Source organism: Drosophila gunungcola (assembly GCF_025200985.1).
Source record: "Drosophila gunungcola strain Sukarami chromosome 2R unlocalized genomic scaffold, Dgunungcola_SK_2 000004F, whole genome shotgun sequence".
In the NCBI taxonomy this organism is placed as follows: Eukaryota; Metazoa; Arthropoda; class Insecta; order Diptera; family Drosophilidae; genus Drosophila; species Drosophila gunungcola.
In genome coordinates this window covers 4,908,124-4,928,107 of record NW_026453167.1, presented here as the reverse complement: position 1 = coordinate 4,928,107, position 19,984 = coordinate 4,908,124, and the positions used below count along the sequence as shown (strand labels likewise).

Here is a 19,984-nt window from a genome sequence, read left to right as displayed (position 1 = left end):
AGTCAGTTAATTAATCTTCGACTAATATGTTTTATACGGGTCAAAACATAAATGTTGAATTTTTTAAAAATAGTAATGCAAAACTTTATTGTTTTTATTGACCTTTTATTTGCATACTTAAATCGGAAGTGAAAAATTCGAGTTTATAAATTTCTATAACACAACCTTTTTGATAACTTGCATCACACTAGTGAATAAAATTAAGTACAGCGCTAAATATGCCCTATTGCTTTAAATTTGTAAGGCAATAAAACAATTTTTTACGGATATATCAGGAATAATTGGCATGCATTTTCTTCTGTTTTTTTTCTTATTTTTTTTATTTTAATCTTATCATAAAGGTCTTGTCATTTTTTGCTCATAGAAATCATATGCATCAAAAAAGAGTCCTGCTTTCCAATATCAATAACTAAATTTCTGCTGGAAATCAGATGAAAAACTTAGAAGTTGAAATACGCAAGAAAGTGTAACAAATAAAATAAAGAAATCCTTTTTGTGGTTAAATACTATTTAGTAAGGATTCATACATATTGTTTGGATCAACTTCTGTTTTCGATGCCTTTTTCATTTCCTACTCCTTATTCAAAACCCTGTGCGCAGAGTTCTACATCCATTTGGCCAACCAAAAATGTAGACAATATTCGCATTTATTGTCCGTTGTACCGAAGACCTGGACAACTTTGTGTCTGCCCCGATGTCTTTTGCCAAATCCCAATCCTTTTCGAGATGTGAGCGATTGTCGCCATTGAGCGCTTAGATTGTAGTTCTCTTGTTGCGCATGAATGTATAACATTTTGTCTATTCGAGCTCGTAAATTCGAGATTATTTTGTGGTGCATTTAAATTTAGCAAAACAGAGGAATAGAAGATATGGAGGAAGAGATTGGTGGAGCGATATAAGTGCAGCCGGAGCAAAGCAAACGATTCGCTTCACCATGCTTGTTTTGCCATCGAAATTAAAGTGAATTTTGCGGTTTGACTGCCAGAGATGAAAATAGGCCTGACAGAGGCACTTGAGGAGTAGGAATCGGATTTGGATTCGGATTTGGATTCGGAATCGGAATCGAGATCGAAGTCATTTTTTCCTCCCCACTTAGGCTTGCTCTTGCCATTGCCATTGCTCTTGCTCTTTCAACTTGAATGCAATTAGAAAGTAAAACGACTACAAATTGTCTTTGCATCGGGGCATTGATTGATTTCCAAGGAAATGGGGAAACTGACGCCGCACCAGATCCCAATCCCAATCCCAATCCCCGAACTGTGCGAGTAGGAAAAATCAGCAGCGTAGCCGGAGTCTGTCTAAAAATACCATACCCATGCCCTGCAACTCGCTTTTCTTTGCCCCGAGTGCATTAGGAGTTCCAAAACGAAGGCAAGAACACATGTAAGAAGACGAAACATTTCTAATGACTGCGGTGACACTTTTGTGGAAGTGCACACACCGAGCCAACGGATGCACACACTCGTAAGAGTCTGAGATTCGAAGGCACAGATATAGATATATAGAAACGGTTACGGAGAAGTCGGAAAGTCGGGAGGTCGGGATGTCGGGGAGTTGCATACCTGTGCATTCTGCCGGATAAAATTAGAACGTGAAAGTCGCTGCAGTTGACAGCGTAAAAATGTGTGAACTTAGGAACAGGAAAACGACGGCGGGGTGCCAGACGAACAGCTTAATGCCCATGCAGATGCAGATGCGTGTTTCCATACTGGCAGTGCATAAACCAAATCGAAATTAATAACGAAACCGAAAGGCTGCACCGATTTACACTTGCCAGAGTGACTTGGGCTCCCCATGAGGTAACTCGTGACTCAACCCCATTCGCAAAACTTTTTATTAACTTCCGCCGATTGAGGAATGAACTTTCCAATTACCAAAAATGATTTGAGACCACCCCAAGTCAATCCCCTCCACTTTGCATATATTTTTAGCCACATCATAATACGGTTGAACCTCTAAAATTAGAATATGTTTTTTCTACTTGGAATTTATGGAACTTCATTAAAAGTTTGGTAATATTATTTACAAGTTGCTACTGCAAATCTTAATAAATTTATTATTAATATATTTTTATAAACTTGTTATTAATTTATTATAAATGCATATTAAATAAAATTAATGGTGTTAGCGTTAACTAACTTAAAAAAAAATAAGTTTGCTTCAATGACACATACAAAATATCAAAATTTAACTTTTTTTACGTAGACATAGCACATATGTATCTTGCCTAAGAAAAAAATAACATTTTTGCAAAGTTAAAGTAAATGTGTCATTTAAGCTTGGTGATAAGCCTCTGAAAAACATGATTTAATATGATGATTAACCTATGATTAACGATACAATGATATAATGATAACTAAAATTCATAAAAATTAAAAGGCTTGATGTGATTTAATTTTTTTTAAATATTATTTAATCTGTAAAACCCAATGTTTTTCGAAATACAATAAAAAATGACTGAAGAGTTGATCCAGCAAGACATTGAATGCAATCTCATAATAATTAATAGTGTTTTGGTTGGTTACAAATTAAAAGCAAAATTTGCTGTCGGTATAAAAACATATAAACTTGCATATAAAAGAATTTGTAAAATCAATTTCATTTTGGCCCTTTTGATGGGCTAAAATTGGAGCTGCCATGTGAAGAGCTTTTTGCTGGAGAATTCCGCATTTGATCCACTGTGCGAGCGAGTGTGTGTGTGCGTATCTGTGTGCGTGTCGGTGCGCCAGTGCCTCTGTGTGAGTGCGATCTTCCCTCTCGCTTCGGCCACCGCCGTTGGCAGGCAGGCACTCAAGTCGCAAGTCGACTCAAAAATCACCAGAACATCGTCGACGGACTGCGACTACTCGAGTTCGAGTCTTGGTCCGCCGATCAGTTGTGTCTTGTGCGTTGCGCGGTGAAGTTGCGCCTTCGTTCTGAAAATCCAGCAAAAGATACTCGGACTGTGCGGTGCATCCTCCTCCAGATCCATCACATTGAGATCCATTTCCAGACTCAGCTTCTGCCTTTCTGCCTGTTTGCCTTGCTGCCTTTTGACCTAACAAATCTCGAGTCCCAAAAATGAGAGAAATCGTCCATCTGCAGGCCGGCCAGTGCGGCAACCAAATTGGCGCTAAGGTAAGTCTCACTACTATTTTATTTTATTTATTTTATTTTATTTTGCTTTATTTTGCTTTTCTTAATTTTATTTTTTTTTTGGCTGGCCACTTAATTTATTCACATTGACCGAAAACGTTTTTCAATGAGTTTCCAAAATGATCGGGCTCAGTCGCGCGGTTCGATGTCGCCGCCTTTTTCAGCGCATTCAGCAATTAAAGCAAAAGAAAATTAACAACAATTCTGAAATATTAAACCATTACTATATCTCGAAGAACTAAACAAAAATTAAAAAACAGCAAAGTTATAATTTTTTTTCATTTATTTTTTCCGATTGTTCCTATGGGAGCTATATGCTATAGTCGTCCGATTTTGATGAAATTTAAACCGTAAATCGGAAATATTTTACCATTACTATATGTCGAAGAACTAAACAAAAAATTAAAAAACAGCAAAGTTATAATTTTTTTTCATTTATTTTTCCGATTGTTCCTATGGGAGCTATATGCTATAGTCGTCCGATCCGGCTCGTTCCGACTTATATACTACCTGCAATAGAAAGACAACTTTTGGGAAAGTTTCATGCAGATAGCTTTAAAACTGAGAGACTAGTTTGCATATAAACGGACGGACAGACGGACAGACGGACAGACGGACAGACGGACATGGCTAGATCGACTCTCCTAGTGATGCTGATCAAGAATATATATACTTTATAGGGTCGGAAACGTCTCCTTCACTGCAAAAATGCGATAAAATAAAATGCAAAGTGCATAAAAAGTGGACAGCCGCAGAAATATATTTGGCTTTGGTTTGTCTGGCACTCAAAATGCCCTTTCATTCTGTTTTGCACAAATAAAAAACGAGAAAATAAAAAATCCAAAATAAGAAAAAAAGAAAACGGGTTGGGCCGGCTGCAGATCACGAAAAGTGATTCATTGCAAAAACCCTCCCGAGGGAAATTGGTAGGGGACTTGCCGGGCAGGCAGAATTATGGCAAAGGCGCAAATCAGCAAGAAAACTTCAAGATTTCTGCAATTTCGAGCTCCCTGCGCTGCCTTGCACTTTGCCATTGCCATTGAAATTGGCAGGAAGGGAAATCTCTCGAACAATCTGGCTGGAGAAATCTTTTCGCTTTGCTTGAGCTTCCTGCACTCTCTCAAGAAACCACAAAAAATTGCAATAAAAATAGGTAGTTATTCGTACGAATAATGGCCAACATGGTCATTATAAATTTATTTTGGTAAATGAACTTTACTTCATTTTAAAGAGTAATTACTCATTGAAAGTTGGAAGTAAGACCGAAAAGTATAACTATTTATAGGAGGCTTTCCTTGCTTAAAATAAAAATATACACAATGCTTAAGGCGATAAAACTAGGTTTACTAACAATATTATTTAGAAATAAAAATGAACCTTAACTGAAGAAATAAATATTTATTATTTTAAAAACGATATGATCGTAGATGCATTTAAGCCAGAAATGAAGTACAAATTCCTGTGAAACAACTGGTAAAAGGTACTCAAAAATATTTATTTCTATGATTATTGAACAGTAAATAGTAATCAAAACGCAGCTGTTGCGATCTCGGCTTATAAAAGTCACTCGAATTACATGTAGTGTATACAGAGAGTGATCAGCGAGTACAACAGTGATATCACTACTTGGCGTTAATCAATCAAAGTGAACGAGAAACGGAAACTTGAGAAATGCAAACGAATCAGAGCAATTAAGTTTTGATTTCCAGTTGAGCATTCTTAATTATCGCAAAAATATATATGGGATAGTCCACTCAATAAGCACGCCCCGAAATCAAAAGTGCAGCTCTTCGAGAAAAAAAAAGGAGGCAGGCAGTTAACCAGTTAACTTGCCACAGACTCTTTTCGATTTTTGGCAATACCAGTTTTGGACAAGTGGGTCCCCGCTGAGTGCATTTTTCTGTGGCATCAATGTCAATGCCTAAAGATTCGATTCATTTCCAATCATCACCCCCGGCAAAGTGGGTCATATACCTATATAGTATGCCGAGCCGCGTAGTTGCGATAAAATAGTGCGCCAGCTAAAGTACACAAAAGATAAGCCAGCAAATCTTAATCATTTGATATGAGTCAATTTGGGGAAGAAAAATGCGAATGAGAATGAGAATGAGACGACTGACTAGTCAGCAGCTTCAATTTAAAAGCAAACTCGCTTGGCTTTTGCCTTCCCCGGAATTTCGGCAATAGTAATGGTTTTATGGGGCAGCAATCGCACTCGGCGGTAAGTAAGCGAAAAACAGTCGTTTGCGTACACGAATGAGATATGATGGGAAGTTTGTGTCTTGGTAATTTGAGCAGCCAACCTCCTCGTAATGTGAGACCCAAAAAAAAAAGAAAAAACCGAAAAAACCTAACAGCTGAGTGGACATTTAAATAAAAAAGAATGGGGCAAGTCCACGCACATGAATATAGATGGGCAATCCGAAAACCGCACAAGTGCAGGAGGAAAAAAAAAGGAAGTGACTCAACGTAGCTGTCCTGTATACAGTTACAGGATATCGGGACATATATATGAGTTTCTGTTTCCCTTTTTAGCCCGCACCACGACGATTATTGCATATTAAATGTACTTGGGCCAGCGAGATTAAATAGAATTGCAGAGGCCATCCAACCGAGATCCGAAGTCAATAAACTCGGGAATGCTTATCGCATTTTTTTGACACTCCACAGCAGCTGCGAGCAAAGACAAATGCCCGCCATTGGGTGAAGTGGGTGGCTTGGGTGGCTTTGATGGCTTTGGTGGCTTGGGGGCTTGGGGGCCAACCCCCCTTTCAATTAAAAGAATTTCCTTTTGATGCCAAATGTTTTGTATCTTGTGAAAATACCACTCTCTGTCTTTCTCTGCACAGCCAGCGATCCCCGTATGGCAGAAAGAAAGAAGGAAAGAAAGACTGGCTCCAAGTTCATGCCCGAGTGATTCCCACTCCGCAAGACTCAAAGAGTCGAGGGGCTGGGCCGCTGAAGAAGTGCATCTTGGTCGTGGCTACTTCGTGGCGGCTCCCAGACATGCAACACTTAATGAGGGCGTCTCGATTGCCAGTCGCCCCATGATCGCATGCCGGGGCAGGGGCGTGGCACGGGGGGGTGGGAGGACGGAGGTCTCCAAAGGGGGGGAGGGGTTTAGACCAGGCCAGTTGCCAGGCAGCAGAGCTTTTCAAATTAATTACACGAAAAAAGAATAGACGCGCAGCAGTTAAACCATACGAAATTGTTAGCACAGATGTTGCCGGTAATGGAAAAGAGTTTATTGGAGGAAAACCCAGGGAAAAGTAATCGAAATTCGTTTTTATTTCTATTGGGTTAGAAAAACAATAATAAAATTGTTAAAAAAAACAGAACATCAATCGATCATTCCCAACTTGTCTGTAAAATGTGTTTTTTTGAAAATCTATGTTGTACAGACTTTATAAGTTAGAAAACAATTAATGAAGAATCACAATTTATAATTTTTTTTTTAACTTACCAATATGAAATGTTCAATTCAATAAAACAATTTATAATTGAATTATTAACTAAATTATTTAACTTTAAGTAGGTATCCCAAGAAAAGTATTTTATATTTAAGATTGAGCTGGTCTAAAGATAATTTTATAGTGTCTTAAAAATAAAACTTTGTAAATGCAAATATTATTTATTACAAATTTTGTAATCTTCATTTGGCTATTTTCGGAATTGATTTTAATATCTGAAAATTTAATTTGGATTTAAAACATATTTACCTTAAATAAAATGCAATTGAATTAAATAGGAACTATTTTGCATCTATTGCAATTTATTATGCCTTGTATTTAATATTTTGATTAAATATGTAATTTAAATATTGAATATAAAATATTAAATTCAATAGTCAGTTATTTACATATACCATTCCATATTGTTATCAGTGTAAAGAAAGAGATTATAAAATGGGGGCATTGCATTGAAGAAATGTTCTCTGAAAGATTTAAAGGCCGTAAATCGAATTCGACACGATTTTTCTTCACCAAATTGAATTCCTGCTGCCGATCATGTTTCACCGAAATAAATCTCGCCAAAAAGCCATTAATCTATAATTACAATCTAACTGTGTGCCGCTTTTCCAAAACCCCCTCCTCGACCATCATCATCCGCTGCAACTGACATTCACCGAAAAAGCCATTTTCCGACAAAACCATTATCTTGAAAAATGAAAAATCCGAAGTGAGAAATTAGTCGAATGTAAAAGTAAAGCGATCAGCGATGGTCGTGCTAGCAGAAGTGAAAAAGTGGAAATGAGAGGAAGTGTTGGATGGGTTGGGGAGGGGTGAGGAAAGGGGGGTACATGAAAAACGACTTTTCACTTCAACAGCTTTGTGTGCTAATTCAGTTTTCATATTTTGTTTGTTCGCCCGTCCGGCCTTTTAAGCCGAGCTTCATTGTGGTTGTGGCTGTTAGAGTTATGGTTAGCTTGATAATTGCAGCGGCGGCCACACTCCAATTAAATTTGATGATCTTGCTGAGATTGCACTGGCCTGAGATTCATTTCTGTTGATGTAGTTTTCGTCTCTCCCTCCCGTTTAAATAAACAAAGAACTCCAGTTTTTCCCCCCTTCAAAAGGAACCCCAATGGGATGGGGACCGTTTTTGTTTATAGTCGCGCACGTCAAGTTCAAGTGCCAAAGTGCCAAAAGGGAAACAAGAACTCAGACAACGCAGGAATGTGTCTGTGTCTGGGGATCCGCTAACATTTTTATTATTTCCCCTGTCTCTTGGACTTCCAATTTCCAATTTCGAATTTCGAATTTCGAATGTCAGATCTTGGGGCTTGTTGCCAAGCCAGCTGCGTTTCGGTCCAACGGAGAGTCTATGCTGATCCCCCCCCCAAAAATAGTCGGGCTAATGATCAACTAACGGCGCCCAAATTTGGTTCTTGTTAAACGCAGCACAACAATTGCAGAGCATTTCCTCAATAAATCTATGGGATGGCGATGGTTTGTGTATCCATGATATACTCAATTTATCGCATTTCGATGGGTTTTTTTTCATTTTTGGAATGGGGCGTCTAATGATGTTGTCGCCGTTGGGTCGTTGGCCTGCACTTTCCCCCTCCCCCCCAAAAAAAAAACTTTCGCCTGATGAGTCAGCAGGAGCCACCATATAAGTGCTATGCCAACCCATCCCAACCCACGGGCTGGTCTATTTTTAAGCGCATTTCTCCCCAGGAGCGCCGTGGAGTGGAGATTTTGTCCCATGTCCCATGTCCCATACAGTGAGTGTGAGAGGGCCACTATTTTTTACTGACTGGCCCGGACGCATCTTTTAAATTTAGCACTAAATCAGGGCATGTTCGTCGGCGTCCAAAACTGACGTTCGAAAAACTAAACATAAATTTATTCTTCCCTTATTTTTTGTTTTCGGGGCAATCTGTCTCACTTTTGATGCCCCAAGCAGGGCCCCCTATATGGATAGGCCATATATATTCCATATGTGTATGCCTTGGTGTATTATTCCCAAAAAACCGAAAAACCTCAAACTTTATGGGCTGCGGCTGCGCCTTGTTGTTTGTCACATTGTCACATTGTCGCATTGGCGGAGGAGGCAGGAACAGAGATTGTTAGAATTGTTCCCAGTTTTTGTTTTTAATATATTTTTGTTTTATATTTTTTTTTTTGGCGGCTTCTGTGGCTGCGGCCATATGTCAAGGCTCAACATGAACTCTGACATGGCTGGGTGGGCACAATCATTCAACTTGATGAACGACTCCGGAAATATATAGTAAGGCTTTGTGCCGACTTTAGAGTTTGCAATCGCCAAGTGCTCGACTAGGGCTATAAAGATATCTGCGGGATGGATGATAAGGATGAGTGATCTCTTCTTGAATGGTATTATAGATATGGGAGCTTGCCAAGATGCGGGTTGCAGCTTCATATCTCTGATTTTGGAGGGAATGGAAATAAACATGTTTGGCTTATACTAAGAATATGTTTAAACATTAAGAAGCAGCATTTGTTGATATCAACATTGTGATTTTAAGGAGTTAGTTAATATATAAATTTTTAATTTTACCCTTTATTTTTTAGAATTATAGTGAATGACATTATTAAACTAATGCAAATCAAAAAGTTAGCTTTTCTGTATAACACTTTTGCTTCTTTAAGACATAAATTATACATATTCTTTTATCTTATCTTATCTTATCTTATCTTATCTTATCTTATCTATAATATATAGGGGAATTATTATTATGTTGTTCAACTAAAAATTGGCATTTGCCCTCTTGTACAATTCAGGTTTTATAATTCAGAATTATATATTCCTCAACTTCCAAGAAATTTGTTAATTGGCTTTATGGAATTAAGCTGAATAACTGTCTATTAATTACTCCTAATTGAACGAGTTTTAAAACAAATTAAATGAAACGTGCTCGAAATGGTTATCAGTTTCAACTTGGATACAAAAAGACCTTATTATTAATGCTTTATACAGCCAAATTAAGCTACAGAAAGTAAATCTAAAGTAAATACTTTGAATTGATCTATTAATCTTTAATATATTAAGTAATAAATATATTTCAAATATTTATATTAATATTTACCTACTCCCATATTGCTGTTTTCAGTTCTGGGAGATTATTTCGGAGGAGCATGGCATTGACAGCAATGGCATCTATGTGGGCGACAGTGATCTGCAGCTGGAGCGCGTTAGTGTCTACTACAACGAGGCATCTGGTAAGACTCTGCCATAGCACATACTCCCAATGGGATTTACTAATTCTTATATTCTAGCCGTTACGCGCTCGTCGGGTGGCAAATATGTGCCCAGGGCCATTCTGCTCGATCTGGAGCCGGGCACCATGGAGTCGGTGCGATCGGGCCCCTACGGACAGCTCTTCCGGCCGGACAACTTCGTGTTTGGCCAGTCGGGGGCGGGCAACAACTGGGCCAAAGGTCACTACACCGAGGGCGCCGAACTGGTGGACAATGTGCTGGATGTGGTGCGCAAGGAGTGCGAGAACTGCGACTGCCTGCAGGTTGGTTTATCTTCTTCAAAAATATCTATAATTTTAAAAATACGGCATACATCATATAATAATAATTGCAAGCTTGGAAAAAAATTAAAAAAACAGTTAATTTCTATACCTTCATGAAAAACTTAAACTCAAGTCAAAACATCTTTTTTGTAAATAATAATTAAATATGCAAATTTGAAACTAAAATACTTTAATATTAATTGTTTATTTACAAAATATTAGGTCTTTTATATTGGTTTTTATTAATACCATTTGTTTTTAAAACGTAAACTATATTCTGAACGTTGGCCTTATATTGTAAGTAAAAGTATTTAAATCGTTTTTCTTATAAATAATATTGATACACTTTTTGAGCAAAATAATTAAATTGTAAATTTTATATTCACAATATACACAAACTTTGGGAATAATTAAAATTATTAATTGTTCTAGAGAAAGTAAGCTCTATTCGAAAAGTTTTAGTTTTGCATATCCACAAATTAATATATGACTTATTTGAAATTATTATTATAATATCAAAAAAAACGAAAATGTTTTTTTTAATTATTTTTTTTAATGATTATTGAAATCCTTATCGGTTACTGTATAATTCTTCCGCTAATAATATCCAATTCCCAACATTTTGCAGGGCTTCCAACTGACGCACTCGCTGGGCGGAGGAACTGGCTCCGGAATGGGCACGCTGCTGATCTCGAAGATTCGCGAGGAGTACCCGGACCGCATAATGAACACCTACTCGGTGGTGCCGTCGCCCAAGGTGTCCGACACCGTGGTGGAGCCCTACAATGCCACGCTGTCGATCCACCAGCTGGTGGAGAACACGGACGAGACGTACTGCATCGACAACGAGGCGCTGTACGACATCTGTTTCAGGACCCTGAAGGTGTCGAATCCCAGCTACGGTGATCTGAACCACCTGGTCTCGCTGACCATGTCGGGCGTGACCACCTGCCTGCGATTCCCCGGCCAGTTGAATGCCGATCTGCGCAAGCTGGCGGTCAACATGGTTCCATTCCCGCGCCTGCACTTCTTCATGCCCGGCTTTGCGCCGCTCACCTCGCGGGGATCGCAGCAGTACCGTGCCCTGACCGTTCCAGAGCTGACCCAGCAGATGTTCGACGCGAAGAACATGATGGCCGCCTGTGATCCGCGCCACGGTCGCTACCTCACGGTGGCCGCCGTCTTCCGCGGACGCATGTCCATGAAGGAGGTGGACGAGCAGATGCTGGCGGTGCAGAACAAGAACAGCTCGTACTTCGTCGAGTGGATCCCGAACAACGTGAAGACGGCCGTCTGCGATATCCCGCCGAAGGGCCTGAAGATGTCCTCGACGTTCATCGGCAACACCACGGCCATCCAGGAGCTGTTCAAGCGCATCTCCGAGCAGTTCTCGGCCATGTTCCGGCGCAAGGCCTTCCTGCACTGGTACACCGGCGAGGGCATGGACGAGATGGAGTTCACGGAGGCGGAGAGCAACATGAACGACCTGGTGTCCGAGTACCAGCAGTACCAGGAGGCCACCGCCGACGACGAGTTCGATCCGGATGTCAATCAGGAGGAGGTCGAGGGCGATTGTATTTAATGGTGTGGCCAGAGGAATGGGGGGCGTGCGTGAGGGCGGGGATGTCCGGTTGCTGCGCGGCATGCGGCACCAGCTGGCGGCCAAGCACTGCGGCATCCTTTGACCCCATCGGACATACACACACACACACACACACCACTACAATCGCACACAGGCAGGACACTCGAACACACAGACAGGCAGACACACAGACAGACAGACAGACAGACAGACAGGAAGGTCCAGCGTAGTTAGAACATCAAACGGAAATGTTCCAAAAGCTCATGCTTCCTCCTCTATTCCCCATCACTCATTCATCATCTCACTTCTCACATCTCGCATCTCACATCTAGCATCACGCATCTTCATCTTCATCTATTTGTCTATTTTTCGGCACTTTTGTCACCGTCCTCTACGCTATACGCCCATACACTTTACACGGAGGCACGTCTATCGCATTTCTCGCAGCCATTTTCACCCCACTGCTCCCATCTTTCACCAGCACTTTTCATAACCCCTACTTTTAACCGACTACATTTTTATACAATTATTTATATTGCAACAACGTTAGCAAGATAGAGAACCACAAGTATCTAGTATTTCGAAGGAAAACGAATTTATACGGAGCTCTCGAGAAATGTCCAATGTCCAACACGACATAAGACAATTTGGCAATACATACATTTAGAGCTATTTACGATACGAGCTTATCCAAAGATAATCGATTGACCACTCTCATGAGATCCTCCAATAAAGGCAATTTCTAAAATGCATCCGCAATTGTATTTACATAATCTTAGGGCACAATATATTCACTTTGTATTCGTGTGCATTACTTTCTCTTGTAGTTTTATATGAATAAACAATACATTTCTACCCAAATAAATGACTAATAATGGCAAACATTTTTGACACATAATAAATGGAATTTATTTAAAATTATCAACTGACTTTGACTTATGGGAAAACATTATCTTTGGGTTACTAAGTTTTATTTTTGACTAATGGATTTAAAAACTTCTGTTTAATATAACACTGAAGTATGCAAATTGTTTTAACATGATTGATTGATATAAAAACATAAATGATTTTAATTCTTGTTTAAATTATTTTAAGAGCTGAATCCATTAAACAATGAATATTTACCATTACTTTTTTTTAAACAAGTGGCAGTTGCGCATGTCGTTGCCAGATGGCTAAAAAAAGGCTGAATGTAAAATTTTACTTGAATGTAGATAACGTGTAAGACGCAAAAGTAAGATGTAAGACTTGTAAGCTATGTAGAGTTAGTGTAGAATTGAGTAGCGCTATCTATCAAAATAATATAGTAAGTAATATAAGGAACTGCCCGACTGACTGGCAACGCCGTGTTTAAGCAGTTTGAAAAATCGCAACATAACCGTTAGGAATTGTTTGTTAAATTTTTAAAATGCTAATACAAATCTAGAACGGGGGGCTTCTTAAAAAAGAGGTTTAATAGTTTATAATAGCTTTTTAAACTAGAAACGCTCTCTGTTATAAAAATGATTCTCCAATCGAATGGTAAGCTTTCTATATAGTAATAAAAATTTTAAAAAGTAGCATCCCTATACAACGTATTTATGTCTGGAACTTATAGGGTTATTGACCATTCATTCGAAATAATGTTATAATTCTCTGTATTAGTTAGCATTGTTCTAAATAGCAAACTTAAAGCACGTTCTCGAAACAACATTTTTAAAATTGCGGACATCATAACTTAACAACGATCGTTTCCAAATTAAAATCTTTTTTTACCTCTAATGCACTTACTAATTTATTGAGTCCTTTTAATGCACCTCTGAAGACCACCACATAGCAGTGAACAATAATATATTTGTAAAAAAAAAATTATCAAGTTTAAAAAAATTTAAAGCACTTTATCGATTACTTTCTTAATATAATAATCCCAACAATGACATTATTTTCCATTGGTTAATCTGGTATAGCTCCTTTGTTTTCATATTTAACAAAAACCATTAAGACAAAGATTTTTTATAATTATAGAAAAAGTAGTTTGCCTTACTCATATGTTTGTTAAATTTTCTCGAAAAGTCCAACCAATTAACTGTAATTTTTTCCACATAAAAATCTACTTGCCACACGCGTTAAAAAAGCACAGAGCCAACATTATAATCTCGAACGGATCTCAGAGTCGCACAAACCTTTCCATTAGCCGACTGTCTCGGCCCTCATATGCGACAATTCACTAGAATTAAAAGACATTAAGCGACTTTAGCGGTCTCGTGACAGAAACAAAGCTTTACATAAAAAACCAGCCAATAACAAAGTCGGCTAAGAACAAAACCCCAGACATACGAAACAAAAACGGAAAGAAGAGTCAAATGCAAGAGAGAACCAGTTTTATTTTTGTTTTTGATCGAATGAGCCGGCCGGCTTTTCTGAATGACGACGAGAACCGAGAACCGAGAGTCGAGAACCTTTTTTTGAGCCGGCAAAAACATTATAACTCGTTCTTCCGACTGCCACATTAGTGAGCGGTTAAAGTGCGTTTAACCGTTAGTTATGTCAGTCCAACAGGTCAAAAGGAAGGTTTATGCTGAGCGGAAGTTCCCCTTCTGGAGCTGAGAACCCGCCTCCGAAAAGTGGGCCAAGTCAGATGCCGAAGAAACCATCATCAATCTGTAATCCGTGGCTGCAAATTCAACAGCAGCAATCACTGAAAGATGTTAAGTCACACAATTTTATGGTATCAACTTCTAAATGTATAGATATATCTTATTGTTTTAACTGTAAGAAAAGAGAATATTTTAAATAAGGTAAAACGAATCTTATCTTACTTATATGACTATAAAATATTTGATGTTTTTGTGTTTAATTGTAAGATTAAAGGAATTAAAAATACAAATCTTTTTAATAATTTGATTATGTAGCCCCAATAGATCACTTTTTTATAAACTTAAAAAAAAAGTTTATTTTTCAGACGTCAGATAGACAATCTTATCCCAATCGTATTGACCACTCACACATTTTTTCGGCGTGCAGCAAAACATCGCTTGGAAATAGGCAAATGAAAAAGCAATAAAATAGTTGCCAACTTACACTCATTTGGCGCCGTCATCGTCATCCAAAAAGCCAGTCGTCGTCGTCGTCGTCGTCTTCGTAGTCGTCGTCCGGCAGAAGGAGGCAATGGTAAGAAAATCCGAAACATGAAGCGAGGCAGCAGTGATTGACCCAGTTTCCCGAGACGACAACAACCTACCTATACTTGCACTTACACTTACACTTACACTTACACTTATACTACCAACCTACCAACCTACCTACCTACTCCTCACTCGGCTGGATCTGCTGGCTATATCTGCAGCTTTTCGATCTCGACTTGTGCAGCCCCGACTATCTGAAGCTGAAGCTGACGCTGAGGCTGAGGCTGGAGACTTTGCTGGGGGAAGTGCATTGCACTCGCCGAGAAACTACAGTAGAAACACACAACAAAATATAAAAAACAACAACAACAAAATTAAACAAAAAATCTTGTTTTTTTCAGCTAGTTGCCGATTCTTCAGAAAGCCCAAAAACGAAACCCGCTTGAAGACTGGGGCGCAAAGTGGCAAGGGGGCGTGGCTGGGGGCTGGGGGTATGGGGGCACATGCAAACAACACGTCAATGCACTCTGTGGTAGCCAAAAGCAAAAGCAAAAGCAAAAGCCACCGCAAACGCCTCGACTAGTTTAGATTGGACTTAGACAACGGCGGCTAGAGCCGATCTACGCTGCATTTTGATTTTCGGATTTTCTGATTTTCTGCCATCAATTTTCTACGTGTTTTCTTGGTTGTCTTTTGTGGTTTACAGACAAACACGAGTAGAACAACAATAACGAGACAAATTGCAGCTAGGCCAGGAAAATCCGCAAAGCCAAGACACTAAGAGGCCCACACGAAAATACACGCTTGACTTGGTCATTGATGCGACCGCAGTGGGCCCCAAAAAATATATCCAAAAAAATCGTAAAAAAAATTCAAAAAAGCGAAAACCCCGGCTCATATGTTCATTTTGTTTGGCAGACGTTCACTTGCGGCGTTGCCGAGTTTCTGGGCAACAACAAGTGCCTGACTTCATGTAAGTGCAGCGGAAGTGCTTCAGGTGAGTTTTAGCTTGGGCTGGGCCTTCTAAGTCGAATCACTGAATTTTACCCAGCCAGAGTTTTTTTTTCTAACAAAACCAGCAAACAACGCAAATGACATACGAAAAGTTTTAAGAGCTTTGGCCCAGTACATGCAAATTACTCGTGTAAATCAATGCACTAAAACTTATGGGCACTCAAGGACGAATCAATAGTATTAGCACTTAATTCCGTTGGTTAATAGACTTTAACAATGTTCATCGATCACATTTCGCAGATTTGAACATTCTTTAATGGCAAATAATTTGTTGGCTACATTTTTTCTATACCAAAGAGAAAAATCATGGTAAATCCAAATACTTGCACTTTTAATTAAATATTTTCGGTACTGATTTAGCCCCGAATGGTGTTTTGTTTAAATAAAAGTGTGTTACACTATCATTTTTGTTTGAAGCGTTTAGTTTTAGTTTAAAAAATTGGATAATTTTAAGTTAGTTTATATTTTAAAAAACAATGAACCATTCAAATATTTTCATGTTTAATTTTACTATAGTGTTTTTCCCTGGATTTTATGGTAACAATATATTTGGAGATTTATTCCCTTACATTTTTTTTTAACTTCCTATATAAATTACTTTTAGCTTATATCATGATAATTTATTTTAAAATGTAGGACAATATAAATTTTTCAAATTTTTAATCGTAAAATAAGGGCTTTGGCCTTTTTTTTAAATTATTTAATAATTAATTAAATAATTCTTGTAAATTATAAATAAATATATTTTTATTGCAAGTTAATCGAGTTGTATAATTTTTTTTGTAATTAATGATATTACTTTGTTTTATTGATTGTTGATTTTTGAAAGTAACTTGATGCTAAAATGTCTAGCAGGATACGGTATTTCGAACATATATATGTAACTAATTTACCAACAATGACCAAACGACTTGCCGCGATTTGCAGATATTTTATAGATGACTAACGTATGGTGACTCAGCCAATGCATTTATCATTTATTTTAGCATACAATTAGTGGGTAAAATATTTCGAGAAAAGAGTTGCATCACAGTCACCTCCCAAATGGAGGAGTCAAGTGATTTGAGGCAGAATAACTAATGCCATTCCCGCGATTCATTTAGTTAGTCGTCTTGGCCAATTTCACATCACGCCTGAGATTGATGCCACAAATTGGTTCACATGGCATGCTGGCTGGCTGACTCCTCTGCCAACCAAGCCAACAAGAAGCCAAAAAAAAAAAAAAAAAACAAAAACCAAACACACACACAGCTCAGCGCCAATCTGCTGCTACTGTTGTAATCTTACAACTTTAATTTCTGTTTTTCTTGGCTTTTCCTCTTTTCCTCTCCTCCTTTACTTTTTGTATTTTGGCTAATTTCGGTGCATTCTCGCGCATTGAAGTGCCGACGTAAGTTTTGTGATTATTGCAAAGTTTTTTGTTTTTTTTGCTTCTTTATTTCTCTTCTTTAGTTTTTTAGTTGGTCTAAGGTGTATGTGCTGGTGTCTGATTGTGTGTTAATTAACTTTGGCATCGAGTGGGTAAATTTATGCCTTGGTTATTACATTGGAAACTGCCATCCATTAACACTTTTGGCCATAACATGTAATCGGCAAAATACCTAGCCACTGGCCACTGGCCACTGTTTTACAAGCCAAGATCTTCTTTGGCCATATGTTTTATCGCCTGCCAATTCGTGGAATCTCGAGTGGAGTTTAATTTTGGGCCGGGTTTATTAACCGTTGACATTTGGTTAACGCACGTCGCCGGCTAACAGTTAACTCCATTTAATTTGGAAGACACACAAAGTACTGGCCGTGCCGTTATGGCACATTTTCATGTTTTATATTCCCAAGAAAGGCAGTTCAGTCCGCCCCAGTTTTTTTTGTTAACAGACTTACAAAACTGACAACAAGTGGATATACTTTTTCTTCTTTGGCCACTTGTAATTGCCATTGCTGCAAATCAATCAAATCGAAGCGAAGCCAAGCCGGGCAATTTGTCTAATGAGTTGTTGCCACAGGTAGTAGCAAGTCGTTCATACTATGTGTACTATGGTAAGGTAAATAGGTGCTAATAACTATTGCCAGTTGAATGAAATGGACCTCGAGTGTTCGGGCATCGCCATCGCCATCGCCATCTCCCCACCGATTTGCAGCAGCCTCGGCAGATTTGCAATGCGATTTGATGCAAATGCTAATTTGATTGTGCCGCCTGTCGCTTGATTGATTGCCTTGCCTTACATAGATACATATATCCACATAGATATCCTATAGATGCGGCTGAGAAATTAATGCGCATTTCGATGAAGCCTGAAGCCTAAAGCCTGAAGCTTGAAGCCTGAGGCCACAAGCGAAAAGGAAGCAAGTTCTTAGACTTATCGCAGTCGGCATATATTGAACTCTGCGGCTGATAAACAAAAGACACACATAGCCGAATGTAGTGCATATTTATGAGTGAATGAGGCATCATTGTAAATTCTAAACAGTGCAAGGTAGCTATAGCAGCTGTAAAGCTTTTCCACAGGGAACGGCATGTTTGGGTCCATGAGATTTCACAGAAATAGAAAAATATGCATACGAAGGCATATATTTTAAACTTAAAAATAGAAAATTACTTTTTCAATTGACTTCAAACACTTAAAAGCTTGCAGGTAAAATAAATGTTGGTGAAATTGTTAGATCATGCTGAATTTTTGATTATTCTTCAGTATAATTTATTGTTTTTAGTCGTTATTAAATACAAACTTTGTTTATTCATTAGTTTTCGATTTTTGTATTTAAAATTACAAGTCCAAAACCTAAAATAAAGGAGTTTATAAATAAAAAAAAAATTACACATTAGCATGTAAAACATTTTTTGCATTAACTTAATCTTAAATATTTCCAAGTAATATAAATTTTCTTAAGATCCCTACATAACACACCATAAAAATTATTGTAAATTCAAATTTGCTATAGAAGCTTTTATTTTTCACGACTTTTGTTGAACAAAAGACTCCTGTGATGAATGGTGATTCATGCGAAAAGGCACTTTAGGGCCAAAAGTTGCAACTTCGTTTTGGGGCTCACTAAAGTGGCCGACGTTTGACACTCGGAGCCACGTTCATAAGCTCACGTATCTGCGCTTTTGATTGTTTAATGTTGCTGCCTGCACTGTTTGTTGTTGTCACTTGCTGGTATTTTTTTATTTTTTGTTTTCCTGTTCATTACTTTTGAGTATGACTGTGGCCTTTGTCTTAAACTAAAAACATTTGACATTTTCATCAAGTTTAACTGCATGTAAACAGCTCAGCTCGGCGAGCGCTCTCTTTTTCCACCATGATTTAATGTGCTGGCTACGGATTTTTCACTCTGCCAACGAGCAACATTAGGCCAACCAAGTATGTTAAGCACGATCACATGGCTCTTATTTTGTTTTATGTCATATGTAAAATGGCCTTTTAACGGCAGTCAATGATGCAGCATGTTTTTGCTGCCCAACGGGGGAATTGGACACAATAGCGGTCTATGAGTGCACAAGATACTTAACCTAAATCAAATTTAATACAAACATTAAAACGTTGATGTTATCTAATATTTACACCTCTGCAAAGGTGTTAAAAATTAGGGCTGAAATCATTTAACAAATGTAACGAATGAAAAATTAAATTAGGGAGTGGACATTAGCGTCTTTAGCTTATCCATAACCCATTTTCCATGTAAATGCCCGAAGACATACCTTTCTAATAGTTCTCCTAATGATTTCCTGATACCAATCTACCTTCCCAAAAAAAAATAGAGATCAAGCCCTCTGGGAACTGCCCAGAAATAAAATGAATATTTATCAACAACTTTCCCATGGCTAATGGTTTGTTTTTATTTATAAACTGTTGACTCGTGGCTCAAGGACGATGGTTGTTTACTAGTCTGAGTCTGAATCATCGATGTGCGTTTCTCGAATGATTTTGGTTGCTTTGGCCTGCAGTTTTTTTTTTTTTCGTGAAAGCCAAATCCACTTTGTGAATTTTTGTTGTCATATTTTTGATATCTTAATGGCCGACTTTTAGCGAGCTTAACGAAACTTTTCACACGCAGCCAAAAAATGGCCGATTGTCTGTTACAACAAAATGATAAAAGCCGCTTTAATGCAAAAAGTTGAAAAATAAATAAATAAATAAAAAATAAAATAAAATAAAATAA

The 19,984-nt window shown here is 38.2% G+C and overlaps 1 protein-coding gene across 1 annotated transcript; it reads left to right on the top strand.

The window, feature by feature from the left end:
- Window positions 1-2,846: 2,846 nt before the first annotated feature.
- LOC128253823 (tubulin beta-3 chain) lies at window positions 2,847-12,626 on the top strand. Its single transcript, XM_052982508.1, has 4 exons — window positions 2,847-3,117; window positions 9,713-9,821; window positions 9,879-10,123; window positions 10,752-12,626. Exons 1-4 carry the CDS (start codon window positions 3,061-3,063, stop codon window positions 11,703-11,705), a joined length of 1,365 nt encoding a protein of 454 aa, XP_052838468.1. The 5' UTR covers window positions 2,847-3,060; the 3' UTR covers window positions 11,706-12,626.
- The last annotated feature ends 7,358 nt before the right edge of the window (window positions 12,627-19,984 follow it).